Raw genomic sequence first — 18,794 nt, 5'->3', positions numbered from 1 at the left:
TTCCATTTCCGTTTCTCCATCTTCTGTTTCTTCTAGTGGGCTTTTTTCTGCATCTGACATTCTCTCCTATAGAGTTTTCTCTAGAAAAATTTTGGCAATAATCATCAATAGGCACCTCTGTTTCTCGTTTTGATTCCCTGGTGCACTAACCTATACATGAAATGTGCAATACCAGCTCTAGTTCCTTTCCACAGGGATAAAAAGAATGTCATATGTCAGGAAAGCCTGTCCTGAACCTTATAAAAATATTGATTCCCAGGGCCTCTCATCTTTCCAGGAATAACTTTAGAGCCCCCTAACTAATTTTTAAAATATCCATATTCCCACAGGCAACAAATGCATAACCCAGGCATTTGCAACAAATCTACCAATAGAAATAAGAGAAGAAGTAACATAGATTCATGGCTAAGCTTAGTGCTTTGCAGGCAGCCTTTCCTAGCTGAGAATCCCACCCAGTTCTACACTCACTTGTTCTCCGACCTTGGGCAAGTCACTTTACCCCTCAGAGTCTACACTTGCCCCTAGTCAAAATAAAATATGGGTTTGTTGTGATGATTAGATAACATATGCAAAGTGCTCAGCACAGTTCCAGGGTGTGGTGCTTAAGACATGGTAGCAACTGTTACGGGGATAAAAGCAAACTTGATTTGCAGAGAAATTCACAGTTTAAAAGCACTCTAACGCACACTCTCGTATTTATTCCTTACAACAAACAAACTTTGCAGCTCGAGGAGTTGAGGTGACTTATTCAAGATCACACAGCTAACAAGCAGCAGACCTCTCTGGCACTCAGTTCCCCCATCCGAATAATGGCGACTGTGATTTCATGTCTAGGGCTCTAACAGGGCTTCTTCCAAAGGGCCCAAACCTTGAAGGGGACGGGTCCAAGCCCAGTGGGACCGCGGGGCCGCGTGGGGGTGGCGAGAGTGTGGGTCTGTGGTGAGGCCCCTTCCCTCCCGCTGAGGTCCCCTGGGGCCACCCTACACCCCGCCGTGCCGCGACCCCCGCCTTGGCACCCCTGACTCACAGCTCGCCTTCCCCGGGGTTCAAAAGCCTGGGCCGTCCAGCCGCCTGAATCCCGCGATCTCCGGCTGCCGCCGCCGGCTCTAAAGGCTCCCTAGTTACGGTTGCCACCCAAACCCAGTCCCCATGGCAACCGCTGCCGCCGCCGCCGCGGGCTACTAGCCGTAAAGCGAGAGGGCTGGACGGTGGCTCACGTGCCAGAAGGGGCTTGCGAGCAGGCCCAGCACGCCCCCTGCCTGTGCCGGGGAGAAGTGCCGCCCGAGCCGGGGCCGGAAATTTAACTTAGCCGTTTTATCTTCCTCTCTTTCTTTCCTCACCTGACATTATCCCCCACTTTTTCCCACGGTGCCATCCCCTGAAAGGTCGCAGCGGCCAATACTGGGAAGTTAGACTTTCTGAAGACTTACTCTTGTAAGTGAAGAAACATGAACGGTTTGAAAACACTCTTTGCCAAAAGCAAACTAAAACAGGCTATTTCCAGGTCTTAGAGAGGCAGCACACATCTCGGCCCTTCCACCTCCTCACAGGGCACTACGTGTTGAGTACAGTATTTCAGTTAATTGGGGTTCAGTATTATACAGGTTACACGATCTTGCTGCCCCTATCACAAAGGCCTTCTGTAAAACCGGTCTGGTTAAATTGAAATCACTGTCACTGAACTGTACATGTAGAAACAGTTGAATTGGTGTATGTTTTGCTGTGTATATTCTCAACAACAATAAAATGAAAAAAAAAGTCTGGTTAAATCTATTAGGACCATTTCATGTCAAACTGAAGCTCAGCTAGAATCTCAGACCACAACATGTTGCCACTCTTAGGACTGGTAAAGGGTGGTCTACAGGAAACCAGATCTTAGCTCTGATGAAGAAGTGTCTTGGTGCTATCATTTTAGGAGAAAGTGAATGATCTCATGACCCCCACCCCCACAGGGTTGCCATTAGTTGGAATCAACTCAGTGACAACTAACAAAAAACAAAAAAACCCATGCCCCAATGCTGTAAGCTGATTAATATGTATACATCTCCAAAAAGGACAAAAAGGGATAAATCAGTATAATCTGTGTTTATTACAGTCTGGGGCTTATGAAAAAGACTGGAAGACACGGAATTTGAACACACAATTTAAACAGCAAACACTGGTAAACACAGTATGCCTCCAGCTAGGACGGGGGAATAGAGTTTAGGGGAACAGGAGGCCTTCCAAGTTGAGTGTGAGAACCCATAGCTGGGAGCACATCTCAGTACTGACTCCCATCAGAGCACGCTGTTACCTGTCTCTAACCCACTGCCAAGCCCACTGCCATCAAGTGGATTCCGACTCACAGAGACCCTAAAGGACAGAGAATTGCTCCATTGGGTTTCCTAGGCTGAAATCTTTCCCAGGAGCAGACTGCCAGCCACATCTTTCTCCTGCAGAGCAGCTGGTGGGCTTGAACCGCTGACCTTTCGGTTCACAGCCGAGCACTTAACCACTGCGCCACCAGCGCTCCTTTATCTGTCTCTAGCCCAAGTAAATCCAACCCCAAGGAACACAGTCATTCCTCCGCAGAAAGCTGTCTGTAAGAACTGTGGCAGTAAACACTGTGATACCCTGAAGAGAAGAAAGAGGAGCCACTGAAGCCCATTTAACAGGTTAAAAGAGAGAAAAAAACACAAGGAAGGAAAAAGGAAGCAAGCATTTCCAATCAACCAGATCTGCAAACACTGTGTTCTTATCAGCAATGTCAAGTACACCTCAGCAGTTCACAGAACAGTGCTGGTCTGAGAGCATAGCTGGGAGGGTCAATCACAAAAAGTTAAGTTACGAGCTAATTTGCGATTGTTAAAAAAAAAAAAAAATCCACTGTCATAGAGTCGATTCTGATTAATACCAACCCTATAAGACAGTAGAACTGCCCTGTAGGATTTCCAAGGAGTGGCTGGTGGATCCAAATTGCTGACCTTTTGGTTAGTAGCCAAGTCTTAACCACCGTGCAAACCAAAAACCAAACTCGTTGCCATCGAGTTGATTCTGACTCACAGTGACCCTACAGGACACAGTAAAACCGCCCCATAGGGTTTCCAAGGAGCACCCAGTGGATTCAAACTGCCAACCTTCTGGTTAGCAGCTGAACTCTTAACCACTATGCCACCAGGGTGGTTGTTAATTCCAGAAGGGAGCTTGCTGCCCTCTGGTGGTTACAGAAGGAGCCCTGGTGGCACAAGAGTTGGGCACTTGGCTGCTAACTGAAAGGTCAGTGATTCGAACCCACCAGCTGCTCCACGGAAGAAAGACCTGGCGATCTGCTTCCATAAAGAGTACAGCCTTGGAAACCCCATGGGCATTTCTACTCTGTCCTAAAGGTTGCTATGAGTCACAACTGACTCAACAGCAAAGGGTTTGATTTTTTTTTAGGTTTTGGTGGCCACAGAAGAACTTGCGGCCCTTTGCTGGATTACAGAAGAATAAGCCAACACCAATCAGTATCCCAGCTACCGGGACAGGCTCCAGGCTTTCCCTATTCTCCAAAGGGAGGATTTGTGGCCCCAGAGGCCCAGCTGCTGAGGATGCACAAACCTACCTGGCAATTTCTGTAATCAGAGCAGCCACGGCTCAGTGAAAACCTGACGTCACCACTATTTGCCAGTCTGTTCTGCCCAGTATGTTCCTGTGAGGATGCTCTGACCCCCAGCTTAGCTTTGGTTTGTGAGTTCATAAGAAATTCAGTTGGGGTGATACCACGGTCATATCAACACACTGTAAAACTGTATTTATTTGAATTTTTTTTTTCCTGAAAGAATAAAGTCATATAAGCACCTGCCAGAATTACTCCCTCCCACTCACCCACCATCAAGCGGATTGTCACTTAGGGCCATGGCCTGATTTGTAAAAGCCGCTAAGCACAAGTCAGGTTTGAACAATGCCTTAACGCAGACAGATTATATTGGTCGGCCACAGCGTTTCCGCCACCTAGAAGTTCAGGCTTCCGGCCGCTTCCAGATCCATAAACTTCAGGGAGAGATGAGAACCAGGGAGGCCCACTAGACCCAAGTCCAAGGCATGCGAAGATGCTTTTCTGTTACCGCTCCCCAGGGACGATCATCTTTGCCAAGGAATAATGTTGCAGCTGGAAGGAAAAATTAAAAAAAAGAACAGCTTGAGGTTTGGTGGCTCTATTCCAGAAGATCAGAGTTGAACCCTTCCGAGCTTTCCACCTATATTCTTTAATGCTTGTAAAACAAATGCCTAGTTAATGAAAGATCATTTTAATCAGACCATAGAAGACTGAGGAGAGAGACCAGGGCTCCCTCCACCACCACACCCACCTCATTCATACCACACGTTGCATTCTGGGGATTCCCACTATTCCCCACTTTATATCTAAGGAACACTCGCTGCCACCGTCATGTGAAGGAAAGGACATCGGCACTTTACCCCAGCAGTCCTTTTCCCGCCCAGCGTGTTGGGACAAGTCTAAGCTGCTGTCTCTCCCCTCTTCGGATCACTGTCACGTTCAGTGGCTTCTGAAAGGAAAACAGGCTCATTTTAGTCTCATTAGTACACCCAGAGATTCAGGCTAAAATGCTGGGATGATCCTTTTCACCCGTCATGTTGGTAAGGATTTTATCTTAAGTATGATCACAGCATTGGCAAGAGTGGGGGGGACGTGGGACTCTTGAAGTCACCAGGGGGACTGTGAATCCGTACCATCTTTCTGGAGAAATGTGTCCAAAAAAAAAAGAATCTTTAAAAGGTGCATACAAGATACACTGTTTTCTATTGTGGTAAAAAATATATGACAAAACATTTGCGATTTTAACCATTTTTACGTGCACAGTTCAGTGACATTAATTACGTTCACTATGCTGTGCAACCATCACCAAGATACATTCTTAACCGTTTGTACTACCGGGGCTCCTGTGTATATGTAAGTTTCTTTAATTTAAGAAAAAAATTAAAGGGAAGGGGAGTACACACAAAACAAATTAAAACAAGATACCATTTTCCACCTAGGTTTAGACTGTCAGACTGACAGTAAGATAAGTGGGGAGGGTGAAGACAGAAGCACTCGTAGACACTACGTGAGAGAACACGAACTAAGGCAGCTCTTTGGGGGACCAAAAAAAACAAACCCTTTGCCATCAGGTCGATTCCGACTCACAGCGACCCTACAGGACAGAGCAGAACTACCCCATAGGACTTCCAAGGCTGTAATCTCTATGGAAGCAGATTGCTCCAACTTTCTCCTGTGGAGCAGCTGGTGGGTTTGAACCATCGACTTTTCGGTTAGCAGCCAAGTGCTTAACTACTGTGCCACCGGGGCTCCTTATGCATATGCGTACAGCTTGTAATTCTACTTTTTAGTCTCTACCTAGAGAAGTACCTACATATGTGCATAATCGTTTTAAGTACACAGTACTGTTCCTAACAGTGTAAAACTGGAGAAACCTCACTGTCCAGAAATCAGGCAATGTACAAACTGCACTCCACTCAAGCAATGGAGTACTACGCAGCAGTGAAAAACATGAGGTATGTGCCAAAGGAAAAGATCTCCAAGAAGCCCTGTTAAGTGAAAATATCACCTACCGTTTATACCATCTATGTAGAAGGTGGAGCCCTGGTGGTGCAGTGGTTAAGGGCTCCTCTGCTAACCAAAAGGTCGGCAGTTCAACTTTACCAGCTGCTCCTTGGAAACCCTATGGGGCAGTTCTACTCTGTCCTATAGGGTCGCTATGAGTCAGAATCGACTCGATGGCAATGGGTATTCTGGTTTAGTATGTAGAAGACAGCAAAGAGCTCAAAATAAAACTACACATTTCTATATACACATTACTTGTATTTAATGGTATAAAAAAACAGCAGAGAAAATATAAATCAAATGGGAAAGGGATCAGAATTGGGGTTGATGGCCCAAGGGGAGTTTTATTTTATCCATACTGATCACAAGGATATATTATAGGTTATTTGTATAATTAAAACATTTAAAAAGAAATAAACAAGGACATACCCATACTACTGAATCTTAAGCAGCTATTAAAAAGAATGAAGTAACTTCAAGATGAACTGTTGAGTAAACTAAGCAAGCTGAAAAACCTCAGGTACATGATCTCATTTACCTTTTAAAAAAACTATACATATAATAAAAAATATGTATGTAAATCCAGATAAAAATGTACAGAAGGATATGCACAGTGTTAATCTCCAGGAAGAAATGTGATTAAAGAGGAAAGAGAATAAGTCAGACACAAAAGGACAAAATTGTGTGATCCCACTTATATGAAATGTTTAGAACAGACAACGGCATAGAGACCAAAGTTCATTTGTGGTTACCAGGGGGAGATGGGAAGGGAAAACACGGAGGTATTGCTCACCGGGCACTGAGTTTGTTAAGGTGATGAAAATATTTGGAAATGGACAGTGGTGATGGCTGCACGACATGGTGAACGTTATTAATGTCACTGAATTACACATGTAAAAGATGCTGAAATGACCAATGTTATTATAGATATTTTTACCACAATGAAAAAATAGAGTAAAACCAGAAAAACAAAAAAGTTGAAGGGAAACTCACTTTTGATTCTATCTTTGCTTAATTGAATAATGTAACATTTGTCATTTGACCCATTTTTTAGTGCGCAATTCAGTGACATTAATCACATTCACTAGGTTGGGCGACCATCACCATTGTCTATGTCTAAAAGTTCTTCTTCACCCCAGACAGAAGCTCAGTACCCTTCACTCCCCATTCTTCCCTCCCCAACCCCTGGTGACCATCCAGCGTTTGGAGAAATCACCAAACTGTTTTCCACAGCAGCTGCACTGTTTTACAATCCCACCAGCAACGCGTAAGTGTTCCAATTTCTCCACAGCCTGCCAACACTTGTTATTTTCCATTTTTTTATAATAGCCATCTCACTGAATGTACTTTATGTGGCTTTGAATTGCATTTCCCTAATGACTAATGATGCTGAGTATCTTGTCATGTGCTTATTGGTCATCTGTATGTCTTCTTTGGAGAAATGTCTTTTCAAGTCCTTTGGCCCTTTTTAACTGGATTGTTTGTCTTTTTATTGTTGAGTGGTAGGAGTTCTTTATGTATTCTGGATATCAATCCCTTATCAGATAGTTCATATGTATCTAATGCAATTTTAGAAAGTTAAAAAAAAAAGACATTAACGACAGGATGATTTCAAGTTTGTTAAGGATATTTAAATAAAACATATATAAATGTATCTACATAATTTGTAAGGAAACAACATAAGCCCAACAAGGACAGGGCCACATGTCCTGTGCGCCCTGTGACCAAGTGCCTGAGGAAGGGTCTGTGGGAAGCAGCAGGATGTCTTGAGTGAGAGGAGATTTTGGAGACAATCAGCCTGGGTCTGGATCCCCTCGCTGCCACTTATTAGTTGATACCCTGGGCAGTTACTTGCCCTTTCGGGCCCTCTGTTTTCTTAGCTGTAAAATGGAAACAACCACAATCCCTACCTCCAAAGCACTGAACAAGAATCTATACATACAGGGTTACCTGGAACACAATAAGCTTTCAATGCCTGGCAACTGTAATTATTTATTCAACAAACATTCCCTGAACCCCTCCTGTGTGACGGATTACGCTGTTGCTGGGGATATAGCAGTCACAAAACAGACACCGCTGGCCCCAGAGAGCTCACATCCTACCAGGAGCAGCCAGACAGACAAAATGTTAGATTCTGTATGTGCTAGGAAGAATAAAGCAGGAAAGGGGAAGGGAAGTGGGAGAGGGATATCATAGATGGGTTGGCTGGGAAAGGCCCCACTAGGAAGGTGTCACTGCATAAAGATGAGGGCGGTAAGAGGGGGCAGGGAAGAAAGCGTTCCAGGCAAGGGAACAGTCAGCGCCGGCCTGAGCAGGGCCTGTGCCTGGGAACCAGGACCATCGGGGCAGCACTCAGAGGCCCTAGCAAGGCTCCTTGGCCCAGGCGGCCAGGTTACTCACCCCCTCGCTGTGCTGCACCACACTGCCCACGTTCTGCAGCGATTGGAAGTTCTGGGCATTTACAGAGCCAAACTCCACAATCTCGTCATCCACTTGCAGGCCCTGAAGAAAACAGAAGGGAAAACCAGGCTAGCGGTGAACTGTGCTCCTGTTGGTTACCTTTCAACACCCAGTGTGATGTCAAGGTGAACAACTTGTTTCTTCAGGGGAGAACGGCAGGCTCAAAGGCAGAGGTCAGGGATTTAGAAACCTCGTGCAGGAAGAACTGGAGGACAACTAGGCCACTCCCTCCAGGGGTCCTTCTGGGGGGTCTAGTAAAAGATCCACTGAAGGTCTGATAGGTGGCAGTATGGAGGCCACCTGAAGGCCAAATGCAGCTCCCTAAGGTCCTGATCCAGGCAAGAACAGGCAGGCCAGCTTGGCGGCAGGGGCAGCGGCAGACACAGCTCTCCCTGAAGCCAGCAGCTCCACAACGGAACCACTGGTGCCCTGGGCGCCCATTCTGGCCGCGATCACAGCAGAGCAAGGGCAGTCAAGGTTCAGACAAGACACATGTTCGCCCCAGAAGCCCCCCAACAAGCAGCTGCAGGCACAAAGCTGAGCCTGGACTAGAGTGACCCTTCCATCTGAGTCCTAAGAACACAGATCAGCATTCACTCATCCCTTCAACAAATATTTGTCATATGCCAACTCTAGCACCGGGCTGGATGCTGCCGATACAGCGGTGAATAAAATGAAGCTCACGTTTAACTCAGGCTGAGCGCTTATCAGAGAGGACCGGGAGAACCTGGTGTAGGACCCAGTGCCCCATTATGAGTGACGTGTCCTGGCACCAGCTACTTCACGTCTTTGAGGCTTTTGCTCATGGGTAAGATAGGGTAAAGGTAAGTACCTACCCCAGTAGAACTCAAATTCTAGTAAAAAGACCAGACTTAATGGTCTGACTAAGACTGGAGGGACCCTGGAAAGCACGGCCCCCGGATTCTCTATCAGCCCAGAGCTAAAACAATTTCCAAGGCCAACTCTTCAGACAAAGATTGGACTGGACTATGGGACACAAAACGATACTCATGAATAGTGTGCTTCTTAGGTCAAGTGGATACACGAGACTAAATGGGCAGCTCCGGTCCGGAGGTGAGATGAGAAGGCAGAGAGGGTTAGGAGCTGGTTGAGTGGACATGGGGAATCGGGTGGAAAGGAGTGTGCTGTCACAGCACAGGGAGAGCAATTAGGGTCATGTAACAATGTGTGTACAAATTTTTTTATAACAGACTAACTTGAAATGCAAACTTTCACTTAAACTACAACAATAAACAACAAATAAATAAAACAAAAAAAAAGGTAAGTACCTATCCCAGAGGGCGGCCGAGGAGGTTAAATATTAAATACACATCCGCGCAAACACTTGTACGCGAATGTTCATAGTAGCATTATTCACTGCCTCCAAATAGTGGAAACCACCCAAATGTCCATCGACTGGTGAATGGATAAATGAAGCACAGTCTATCCACACAGTGAATATCATCCAGCAATAAAGAGGAATGAAGTTCCGATACATGCCACAACATAGATGAACCTCGAAAAAGTATGCTGAGTAAAAGAAGCATACGACTCCACTTATATGGAATGTGCAGAACAGGGAAGTCCATAGAGACAGAAAGCAGTAAAGTAGGGGCTACCTAAGGCTGGGAAGCTTAGGAAGGTTGGGGTGACAGCTAAGGGGTACGGTTTCTCTTGGGGATAATACAATGTTCTAAAATTGATTGTTGGTGAGGGATGCACAGCTCTGTGAATGTACTAAAAACCAGTAAATTGTATACTTTCAATGGATGAGTTGTATCGTATAGAATTGTATCTCCATAAAGCTGTTATAAAATAAAGACACCAGGTGAGATGTGTATCACGTGTGGCAGGACGCCTGGCGCAAAGCAAGGCCTTGGTAAGTGCCAGCTGTTGCTGCCACTGTTATTTCTATCAGGCAGTGCCCAGCTACAAGCCCAAGAAGAGCTCCTCTCTCCCTCTCTTCAGACACTTATCACCCTGTGTCCCTGTCCTCACCATGGACAGGTCTCCTATCCACCAGTGTAGTGGGCGGCAGGGGCTGGCTCCCAGTCAGCATTTGTTGAGTGAGTATGTGAACTCAGAGCTGCTCCCTTCCGGCGTGGAGGGGGTGTGTCTGTTTTTCCACTGTCCCCCTGCCCCAAGGCCATGTAGCCCATGGAGCCCTCTGGATGTGGGTCTGGGTCCCGGGGCCGACTTACTGCAAGGCTGGCTGGGGAGCCGGGGCTGATGCTGTTCACTTTGGCGAAGGCCTGAAGGGGGCAGGGGCTCTTGCCAAGGCTCAGGTCCGGCCTGCAGCTCATGGCCTCATTCTGCGCCTCGGCCATGTCCCGAGCCTGCTTCTCCTTGTCCCTCGCGTGTAGCTGGTGCAGGGCCTCCTCCACCTGCTTCATCACCGCCTTGTGATCGTTCTGCAGGCCTGGGATGAGAACCACCGCGTCAGGGGTCAAGACAGACAGCTGAAGACCAAGGCTCCCACATTCATTCACTGGGTGTTAATGAGTGCTTCATCCACAGGAGTCCTTGCGTGGCAAAAACAGTTACGCACTCAACTACTAACCAAAAGGCTGGCAGTTCGAACCCACCCAGAGGTTCCTTGGAAGAAAGGCCTGGTGATCTGCTTTTGAAAGGTCACAGCCTTGAAAACACTATGGAGCAGTTCTACTCTGCACACATGGGGTCGCCATGAGTCAGAACAGACTCGATGGCAACTGTTTTGTTTTCTTTTCATCCGTGGCAGATGCTGGGCTGGAAGCCGAGGACAAATCAGTGAACAAGACAGAGCAATGTCCCTCATGAAGTCTACAGCCCAGCAAGGAAGGCAGACATGGGACAAGTCATTGCAGTGACAGACGGGGACTGCCATGAGGCCTCCCTGCAGGGGCCCTGCACTGGCTAGTCTTGGAGATCAGGGAAGGTGGGCAGAAGTAAGGCACTGTCTACCTGCACCCTCAGCCATAAACAAACACGTACATGGGACAGGTGTGGCAGGCATGCAAAGACTGAAGCGGGCTGGGTCTAAGGAACATTCCACTGATCTCTTAATTCATCCTGTTCAGAAAGAAACATGACATTTCAGCCCAGTAATAAGTGGCCAGGGACACCCACCTGGAAGAGGTCACAGGGAGCCAGGGGCTCCGCTGTGGTTTCTCGCCAACAACAGGCGCTTGGGAAGACAGAGCAGTGTCACCAGACCTGTGCTTTTTCAAGAAAAGCTGGAAATTAGGGGTTTTGTGGTGAGGTCCTCTGATTTTTTCCAACACTGACAACTAATTCAAAACACATGGGCCACAATGAACATGGCTGAACAGGTCGCATCTGCAGGCCTGTTCAGCATGTCAGCTGGCATTTTGCAACCTCAGAGACAACTCGTTTTTTTTAACGTAAAAGCAACTCCCTCTACTCCTTAGAATCCCACACTGCTATTAAACAGGTTACTGACACAACGCCCTTTGAGAAGTATGAACAGAAGCCTTCAGCAGGGCACCACTGTCAGCCCCTCCGTGCCCTGCACCTGAGGGTCACAGGCCTTCAGACTTGTCAAGTGCATTTAACAATGACCATATGCAGCCACGGGAGCTGGTTCCTTCGCCCCTTTCACTGTGGAGCCAGGGTGATGCCCTCAGGCATTATGGGACTTGGGGACCCCACCCCCAGCAGAAGATATCAACGTGCCTATAGCAGAGAATAAAGGAGCCCTGGTGGTACAAACAGTTGAGCGCTTGGCTGCTAACCAAAAGGTTGGCGGTTCGAACCCACCTAGCGACTCTGTGGGAAAAAGACCTGGCGAGCTGCTTCTGTAAGGATCACAGCCAAGAAAACCCTGTGGGGCAGTTCTACTCTGTCCCATGGGGTTGCTCTAAGTCAAAAGCGATCAATGGCACCTTGCAACCACCACCTGGTGGAGTACATTCCCAGCCTTTCTTGCAGGCAGAGGGGCCTATGAGATGAAAGCAGGAACTTTTCTGGGCAGAGGACAGGCAGGAATTTTCAAAGCGGATGCTAGCTGGCATAGAACGTTTTGCCCCCCTACCTTCTTCCCTCCCCTTCTTCCTGTGTAGAACATGGACGTGGAGACCTTCAAGACGGAAGTCATGTCCAAAATAGGCAAATGCACGGAGATCAAAGTTGATGAGTGGTTACCAGGGGTGCGTGGGAGGGGGAAATGGGGGGTGGTGTTTTGTTTAAGGGTGGCGAAAAGTTTGGAAATGGACAGTGGTGATGGTTCAACAATATGGTAAATGTGATCAATGTCAATGAACTGAACATGTAAAAATGGCTGAAATGTTTTGTCATATATATTTCACCACAATTTAAAAAAAAAAAAACTGGAAGCTGTGCCCTGAGGATGGCAGAGCAGAGAGGAGCCTGGGTCTCTGCCAGCCAGCCCGGCACTGCCTCCCTCCAAATGTCTTTTGCCGAAAGACTAAACCCTTTTATGTTTAAGTCACCGTAGTCATGTTGCTATCATTAACAGATGAACATGATTCCTACCAAATACATAATTGATTTGATCATGTTTCCAAGCAATCTTTGACTGAGGTTTCTGGTTTTGTTGTTTTTTTTTCTTTTCAATAAAGTATCCACAGTGAAATTCCTAAGAACAAAATAAAAATGAAACAATAAAAACAGAACCCTAGCTGGTCAGCGAAAAAGAGGAGACCTTCAACGAGATGGATTAACACAGTGGCTGCAACAAAGGGCTCAAGCACAGCAATGATTGTGAGGATGGCACAGGACCAGGCAGTGTTTCTTTGTGTTGTACACAGGGTCGCTATGAGTCACAACTCGACAGCACCTAAGAGCAACAGCGTCCAACCCATTCTCTTAGTTCTCAGTCCCTCAATGGGTACAATGAGATCATCCCGACAAGGCGGACGATGGGGGCAGATCCCATTAACTGCAGTAATTTGATTTGTGTGTTGACAGTCACTCACAGATGATGTTGTGCCTTGCAGTTCGGACTTGATACAGGTCCACGTCTGACCGGGGGTAGTCCTCGGAGTCCACCAAGGGCTCGTTCATCCCAATTCCTTTTTGCTGAAGGAAAGAAATTTTGTTAACAAGAATCCACAAAGTTCCTCAGGATCCCGTGCCCCCGGCCCTGCTCCTGTGCAGTAATAACGTTAACACTGTATTATTATAACGATAACTGCCGGATGCTGGTCATTCCACACACCAGATGCTTCCCCTCACCCCCAATTATCTCACAACTACCCTTAGAGGTGGGCACCGTCTTTTCGAATTACTGTTTAATAACACAAGTCATGTGTGAATACATTCTTCTTTTTTGAAAGAAAACCAGAGACTCCTTTGAGCATCATTCCCAAGGCCAGTCTCTTCCTGGACTCCTCCAAACCCTCCTTCCCCTGGGCAGCTGACACCTGGCTGGTGGCCTTGGAGGACAGAAGGGAGTGAAAACCTCAAAGAACATGCAGCTGGGGCAGGGCCTCAGTTCTTCTGAAAATAAAGAGAGATCTGAGAGGGCTTTCAAAGACCTTGTCATCTCCGGAAGGAGGCACTGATATCACTGGTGCCTCCAGGGAGAGGAACTGGGTGGTCAGAGGGCAGGGGAAGGAGGCAGATTTTTCATTTTCTATCTTTTTGTAGATTTTGAATTTTGGCCATGGGAATGTATTACCTACTCAAATCAATACATTTTTTTTTTTTTAACATTTTTAAGCCTTTTCCTATATAAGTCAAAGCATAATGCGCTAGGACTAATGGACCACAGCCACCACAGCCTCTACCAGACTGAGTCCAGCACAACTAGATGGCGCCCAGCTACCACACTGACTGCTCTGACAGGGATCACAACAGAGGGTCCCGGACAGAGCTGGAGGAAAACGTAGAACTAAACTCTAACTCACAAAAAAAGACCAGACTTACTGGTCTTGACAGAGACGGGAGAAACCCTGAGAGTATGGCGACCCCGGGGGCACCCTTTTAGCTCAGTATTGAAGTCACCACTCCTGAGATTCACCCTTCAGCCAAAGATTAGACAGGCCCATAAACCAAAATGAGACTAAATGGGCACACCAGCCTGGGGGCAAGGACGAGAAGGCAGGTGGGGACAGGAAAGGTGGTAATAGGGAACCCAAGGTCGAGAAGGGGAGAGTACTGACATGTCGTGGGGTTGGCAACCAATGTCATAAAACAACATGGGTATTAATTGTTTAATGAGAAACTTGTTTGCCTGTAAACCTTCATCTAAAGTACAATAAGAAAAAAAAAATCAACCAAAACAAAAAAAGAAATATACTATAAAAAAAAAAACAACATAATGTGCCAAAGCAATACAACATGTCATGTGGTGTAGGGCAGGGGCTCTGCAGTGTCAGACTCTGACGTAAATCTCACTTCTGCCTGTATAAGTTTCGTGTCCGCGGCTAAGAGCCTCACTTCTCGAAGGCTCGGCCTCCTCGATTATAAAATGGGAATAAAAGCCCTCACCCCTCTTCCTACCTGATGTGAGAAAAAAATGAACTGGCCTGTGCTTGGCACAGTACCCGGGACATAGGTAGTGGACACAGTGTAGTGGGCCGGATGGTGGCCCCAAAAAAGATATGCCCAAGTCCTAATCCTCGTACCTGTTAGCACGACCTTATTTGGGAGAAGGGTCTCTGCAGCTGTAATTACGGATCTCAAAATGAGAGCATTCTGAATTTTATAGGTTCTCTTTTCATGTTTGTTGTTGTTGAGAACATACAGTTTCTACGTGTACAATTCAGTGACGTTGGTGTGTAACCATTCTCACCCTTATTTTTTGAGTTGTTCCTCCCCCATTAATAGGAACTCACTGTCCCCTAAGGTTCCTATCTAATCTTTTGAGCTGCTGTTGCCCTCAAGTCAATTCTGACTCATAGCGACCCTATAGGACAGAGTAGAACTGCCCCATAAGAGTTTCCAAGAATCGCCTGGTAGATTCGAACTGCTGACCTTTTGGTTAGCAGTCATAGCACTTAACCACTAAGCCACCAGGGTTTCCTGATCCCATATAGATATCTCTCAAAAGAGCACAGTGCTCAAGGCAAACATTCTTTACTAGTTAATCTAAACTACTGTTTGGTTTTAAGAAGACTTCGGGGGATATTTTTGGTTTAAGGCTTAAAGATTATCTCAGGACAATAGTCTCAGGGATTCATCCAGCCTCTGTGGCTCCAGAAGTTTGGAGTCCATGAGAATTTGAAGTCTGTTGTGCATTTTCCCCCTTTTGATCAGGATTCTTCTATAGAATCTTTGATCAAAATGTTCAGTAATGGCAGCTGCCAGGCACCATCCAGTTCTGGTCTCGTGGCAAAGGAGGCTTTTCACTTCCTTGATTGTGTCCTTTGAAGCACAAGTTTTTACTTTTAATTTCAATGAGTCCAATTTATCCTTTTTTTTTTTTTTTTTTTGGTCTGGTTTTGTGCTTTGGGCATCCTATCTAAGAAGGCTCTGCCTAACCCAAGATCAGGAAGATTTTATTTGAAGGGATTTACAGTTTTAGTTCACCACTTCTTTTCAAATAAACAGAGAGGAGGGGTTCAAGATTAAAGCTTTCAGAAAGCAAAGTAGCTAGCTGGAGGCAATTAACATTTTGTACTGCCTTGCTACGCATTTTTACCTTATATATAAGGGAAAAGATTCTGGTTTTCCATATGCTATAGAAATATAAATTTTCCTTTTAAAATAAATTTCTCTAAAGAAAAACAAAATTTTCTTAAATTTCTTTAATATCAATTTTTAAAAAAATATCAAGGGGCTAACAGCAAGGAGGCCTACATATACAGTATCCTGGAGAAAAGTAACTGAAGTTTTGAAAAACTGTTGACATAATGCTGGAAAACACAGATTCTGGATTAAACAGGCCTGATGTCTGAATCCCGCTTTTTGACTCTGAGCAAGTGACTTCTCTTTTTGAAGCTTCAGGGGAACACACCAACCTCCCTGGGTAGTTGAGAGGATTTCACAGTTTAACTGCACACAAAAACCAGCACCCTTGAGGCATATAGTCAACACCAGCAAAATGGTACCCTGGCCTCCACGTGACAGTTCATCTTACTCCCACCACCTAAAATGCACCTCATCTTCTCCTATATAAGATGTATTTAACTTACTCAACCCCTGCAAATTGACTTGTGGTTTGGTTTTACACTGGGTGGCACAGCAAAAACTGCATCAGCTTTGGAGCCAGACAGACCTGGGAACAAGCTCCACCCCTGCCACTTCCAAGCTGCATGACTCTGGGCAAGGGTGTGCCCCACTTTGGGCCTGTTTCCTCCTTACTCCCTTATCAGGTGAGTACCAAAACCCATTGTCATTGATTAGGACTCACAGCAACCCTATAGTACCGAGTAGAACAGCCCCATAGGGCTTCTCAGGATGTAATCTTTACAGAAGCAGACTGCCACGCCTTTCTCCTGGGGAGCAGCTGGTGGGTTTAAACCTCGGACCTTTACTTAGCAGCCATGCTGCTTAACCACCTTGCCACCAGGGCTACTCAAGTGAGTACAGAATATGGCGCAGTGGGTTTTCTTCCTACTCAAAGTGCAGTCCTTAGACCCACAACAGTAGCATCCCCTTGGAGTTTGCTAGAAATGAAGAATCTACCCAAGCACTCCCCACTTCAGAATCTGCGTTTTGACAAGATCTCCATTAATGCTCATTAAAGTTTAAGAAGCCCCGATGGAAGATAGTTAACAAAGCACACCACCCTGGTAAACACTCAACAGGGACTGATGGTGGTAACCACTGCCCTCTCTGTAACTTACTAGTTCTGTGACCTCAGGCAGGTTTAAGTTAAAGAACACCTGTGTTTCCTCATTCCTACAATGGGAAAACTACTACTACCCACCTCAAAGGATACTATTATTTCACTTACTGATGAAAATCAAAGACTACAGCCTGAGGTACGAGATTACGCCTCAACATAAGGAAAACAAACATCCTCCCAACTGGACCAATAAGCAACATTGTGATAAACGGAGAAAACATTGAAGTTGTCAAGGATTTCTTCTTACTTGGATCTACAATTAACGTCCATGAAAGCAGCAGTCAAGAAACCAAAAGACCTATTGCACTGGGCAAAATCTGCTGCAAAAGACCTCTTTAAAGTGTTGAAAAGCAAAGATGTCACTTTGGGGACTAAGGTTTCGCCTGACCCAAGCCATGGTATATTCAATCGCCTCATATGCATGCAAAAACTAGACAATGAAAAAGGAAGACGGCAGAACTGATGCCTTTGAAGTATGGTGTTGGCTAAGAATATTGAATATACCATGAACTGCCAGAAGAACGAACAAATCTGTCTTGGAAGAAGTACAGGCGGAACGCTAGGTAGAAGCGAGGCTGGCCAGACTTCGTCTCACGGACTATGGAAACGTTACTATGAGGGACCAGTCCCTGGAGAAGGACATCATGCTTGGTACAGTAGAGGGTCAGCGAAAGGGAGGAAGACCCTTAACAAGACTGACACAGTGGCTGCAACGATGGGCTCAAGCATAACGATTGTGAGGCAGGCGCAGGACGGGCAGCGTTTCCTTCTGTGGTACTTAGGGTCTCTATGAGTGGGAACCCACTCGACAGCACCTAACAACAACAATAACCTCAAAGGACTGCTGTGGCCCGTAAACGACCTAACAAATGTAAAGCACTTAAGACAGCGCCTAGCACTCGGTAAGAGCTCCACAAGCGCTTGCTATACTATCTATCTGTTGTTAGGGAACGTTATTTGTCGGTGCTGCCTGCGGCCGACAGAGGCCGCAGTTGTGGCGCCTTGGGCTTCCCGGGGAGGGAAAGCTCCACGGCTAAGAGCCCGGGCCCACGCCGCCGTGGGTTGCGGGGGGCGGGGGTGGCAGCCAGGAGGCCTCGGGGCGCCCCCACGCCCGGCCAGGAGCGGGCCCACACTCACGCTCTCCAGCACGTCATAATTGGCCTTGATCTGCTCCTCGATCTCCTCCTTGCGCCGCATCAGCTCCTGGATGTCGCTGACTGTCACCGCGCCGGCCCCCGGGGCGCCTTCACTCTCCCCACATTCCTTCCCGGACATCTCGGAGCTTGGCCCAGGGTTCTGGACACCCCGCTTCCTGGCTGCGGACGCCTGAGGAGACTTGTAGCTACGGCTCAGCCTGCGGGCCAAAACACCGCAGCTGTCTAAGCGCGCGAGAGGCAAAAGATGCAGCTTTGATGGTGGGGCGGGGTCATAGGAAGCCACACCCTCGTGGAACACGTGGTCCTGTGGTGCCCCGGCGTGGAGCCGCCTGGAATTCCCAGTCCCGCCCCAACTCAGGCGGGGCGACGTCTGAAACATTTATTGAGCACCGACTGCATGTACGTGCCGGAGCACTGTGCAAGGCGCTCCAATTCAGATCTTCACATCTGCACAGTCCTTGACAACTGTGACAAAGTTCAGGTTCTTTATCTCCCATTTTACAATAGGTCTGACAATTTTGGGTTCAAATCCTGGTTCTTGCCACTTCCAGCAATCTGTGGGACCCTAGGTAAATCACCTCATTTGTCGGAGCCTCAGTTTCCTCATCTATAAAATGGTGCGATATTGATAGCAATCTATCTCAGCGTCGTCAGTCAGCCAACAATACTTATCAGATGCCTCCTATGCACCCTGCACTATTCCAGTCTACGTGCTGGAGGGATGAAGAAGCAATGAGAAAATATAGGTGGAGCGCGGGGCACGGCGCATATTAGGGTCTTCACACACTTTGGGAGGCGCTCTGCTGGTGCAAAGGTTAAGCGCTTGGCTGCTAACGGAAAG

The 18,794-nt window shown here is 46.8% G+C and overlaps 2 protein-coding genes across 2 annotated transcripts in view; both read right to left on the bottom strand.

Annotated features, from left to right (window-relative positions):
* The window catches only part of CFAP251 (cilia and flagella associated protein 251), a 108,204-nt gene extending 107,395 nt beyond the window's left edge, over positions 1 to 809 (bottom strand). Inside the window, exon 1 of the mRNA XM_023739297.1 lies at positions 4 to 809. Coding sequence (XP_023595065.1) covers positions 4 to 60 — 57 coding nt within the window. The 5' untranslated portion in view covers positions 61 to 809. The remainder of the gene's footprint in view (positions 1 to 3) is intronic.
* Positions 810 to 3,749: 2,940 nt separating this feature from the next.
* Positions 3,750 to 18,155, bottom strand: PSMD9 (proteasome 26S subunit, non-ATPase 9). Its single transcript, XM_004384962.2, has 6 exons — positions 17,934 to 18,155; positions 12,979 to 13,081; positions 10,243 to 10,460; positions 7,982 to 8,083; positions 4,438 to 4,526; positions 3,750 to 4,129 (listed from the first exon to the last, which is right to left on the bottom strand). Exons 1-6 carry the CDS (start codon positions 18,069 to 18,071, stop codon positions 4,102 to 4,104), a joined length of 678 nt encoding a protein of 225 aa, XP_004385019.1. The 5' UTR covers positions 18,072 to 18,155; the 3' UTR covers positions 3,750 to 4,101.
* Between the last annotated feature and the right edge of the window lie 639 nt (positions 18,156 to 18,794).

The sequence above is a fragment of the Trichechus manatus genome, unplaced genomic scaffold (genome assembly GCF_000243295.1).
Source record: "Trichechus manatus latirostris isolate Lorelei unplaced genomic scaffold, TriManLat1.0 scaffold00131, whole genome shotgun sequence".
Taxonomy (NCBI): Eukaryota; Metazoa; Chordata; class Mammalia; order Sirenia; family Trichechidae; genus Trichechus; species Trichechus manatus.
Note: the sequence above shows the minus strand (reverse complement) of the source record. Positions and strands in the feature narration are given on the sequence as shown.

Excerpts from the sequence above, each read along its gene's own strand:
- PSMD9 (XM_004384962.2), bottom strand. The coding sequence starts at position 18,071 with ATGTCCGGGAAGGAATGTGGGGAGAGTGAAGGCGCCCCGGGGGCCGGC. Across the intron at positions 13,082-17,933 it reads ATTATGACGTGCTGGAGAGC|CAAAAAGGAATTGGGATGAA; the intron begins GTGAGTGTGGGC and ends TCTTTCCTTCAG. Across the intron at positions 4,527-7,981 it reads TGGTGCAGCACAGCGAGGGG|AAGCCACTGAACGTGACAGT; the intron begins GTGAGTAACCTG and ends TTTTCCTTTCAG.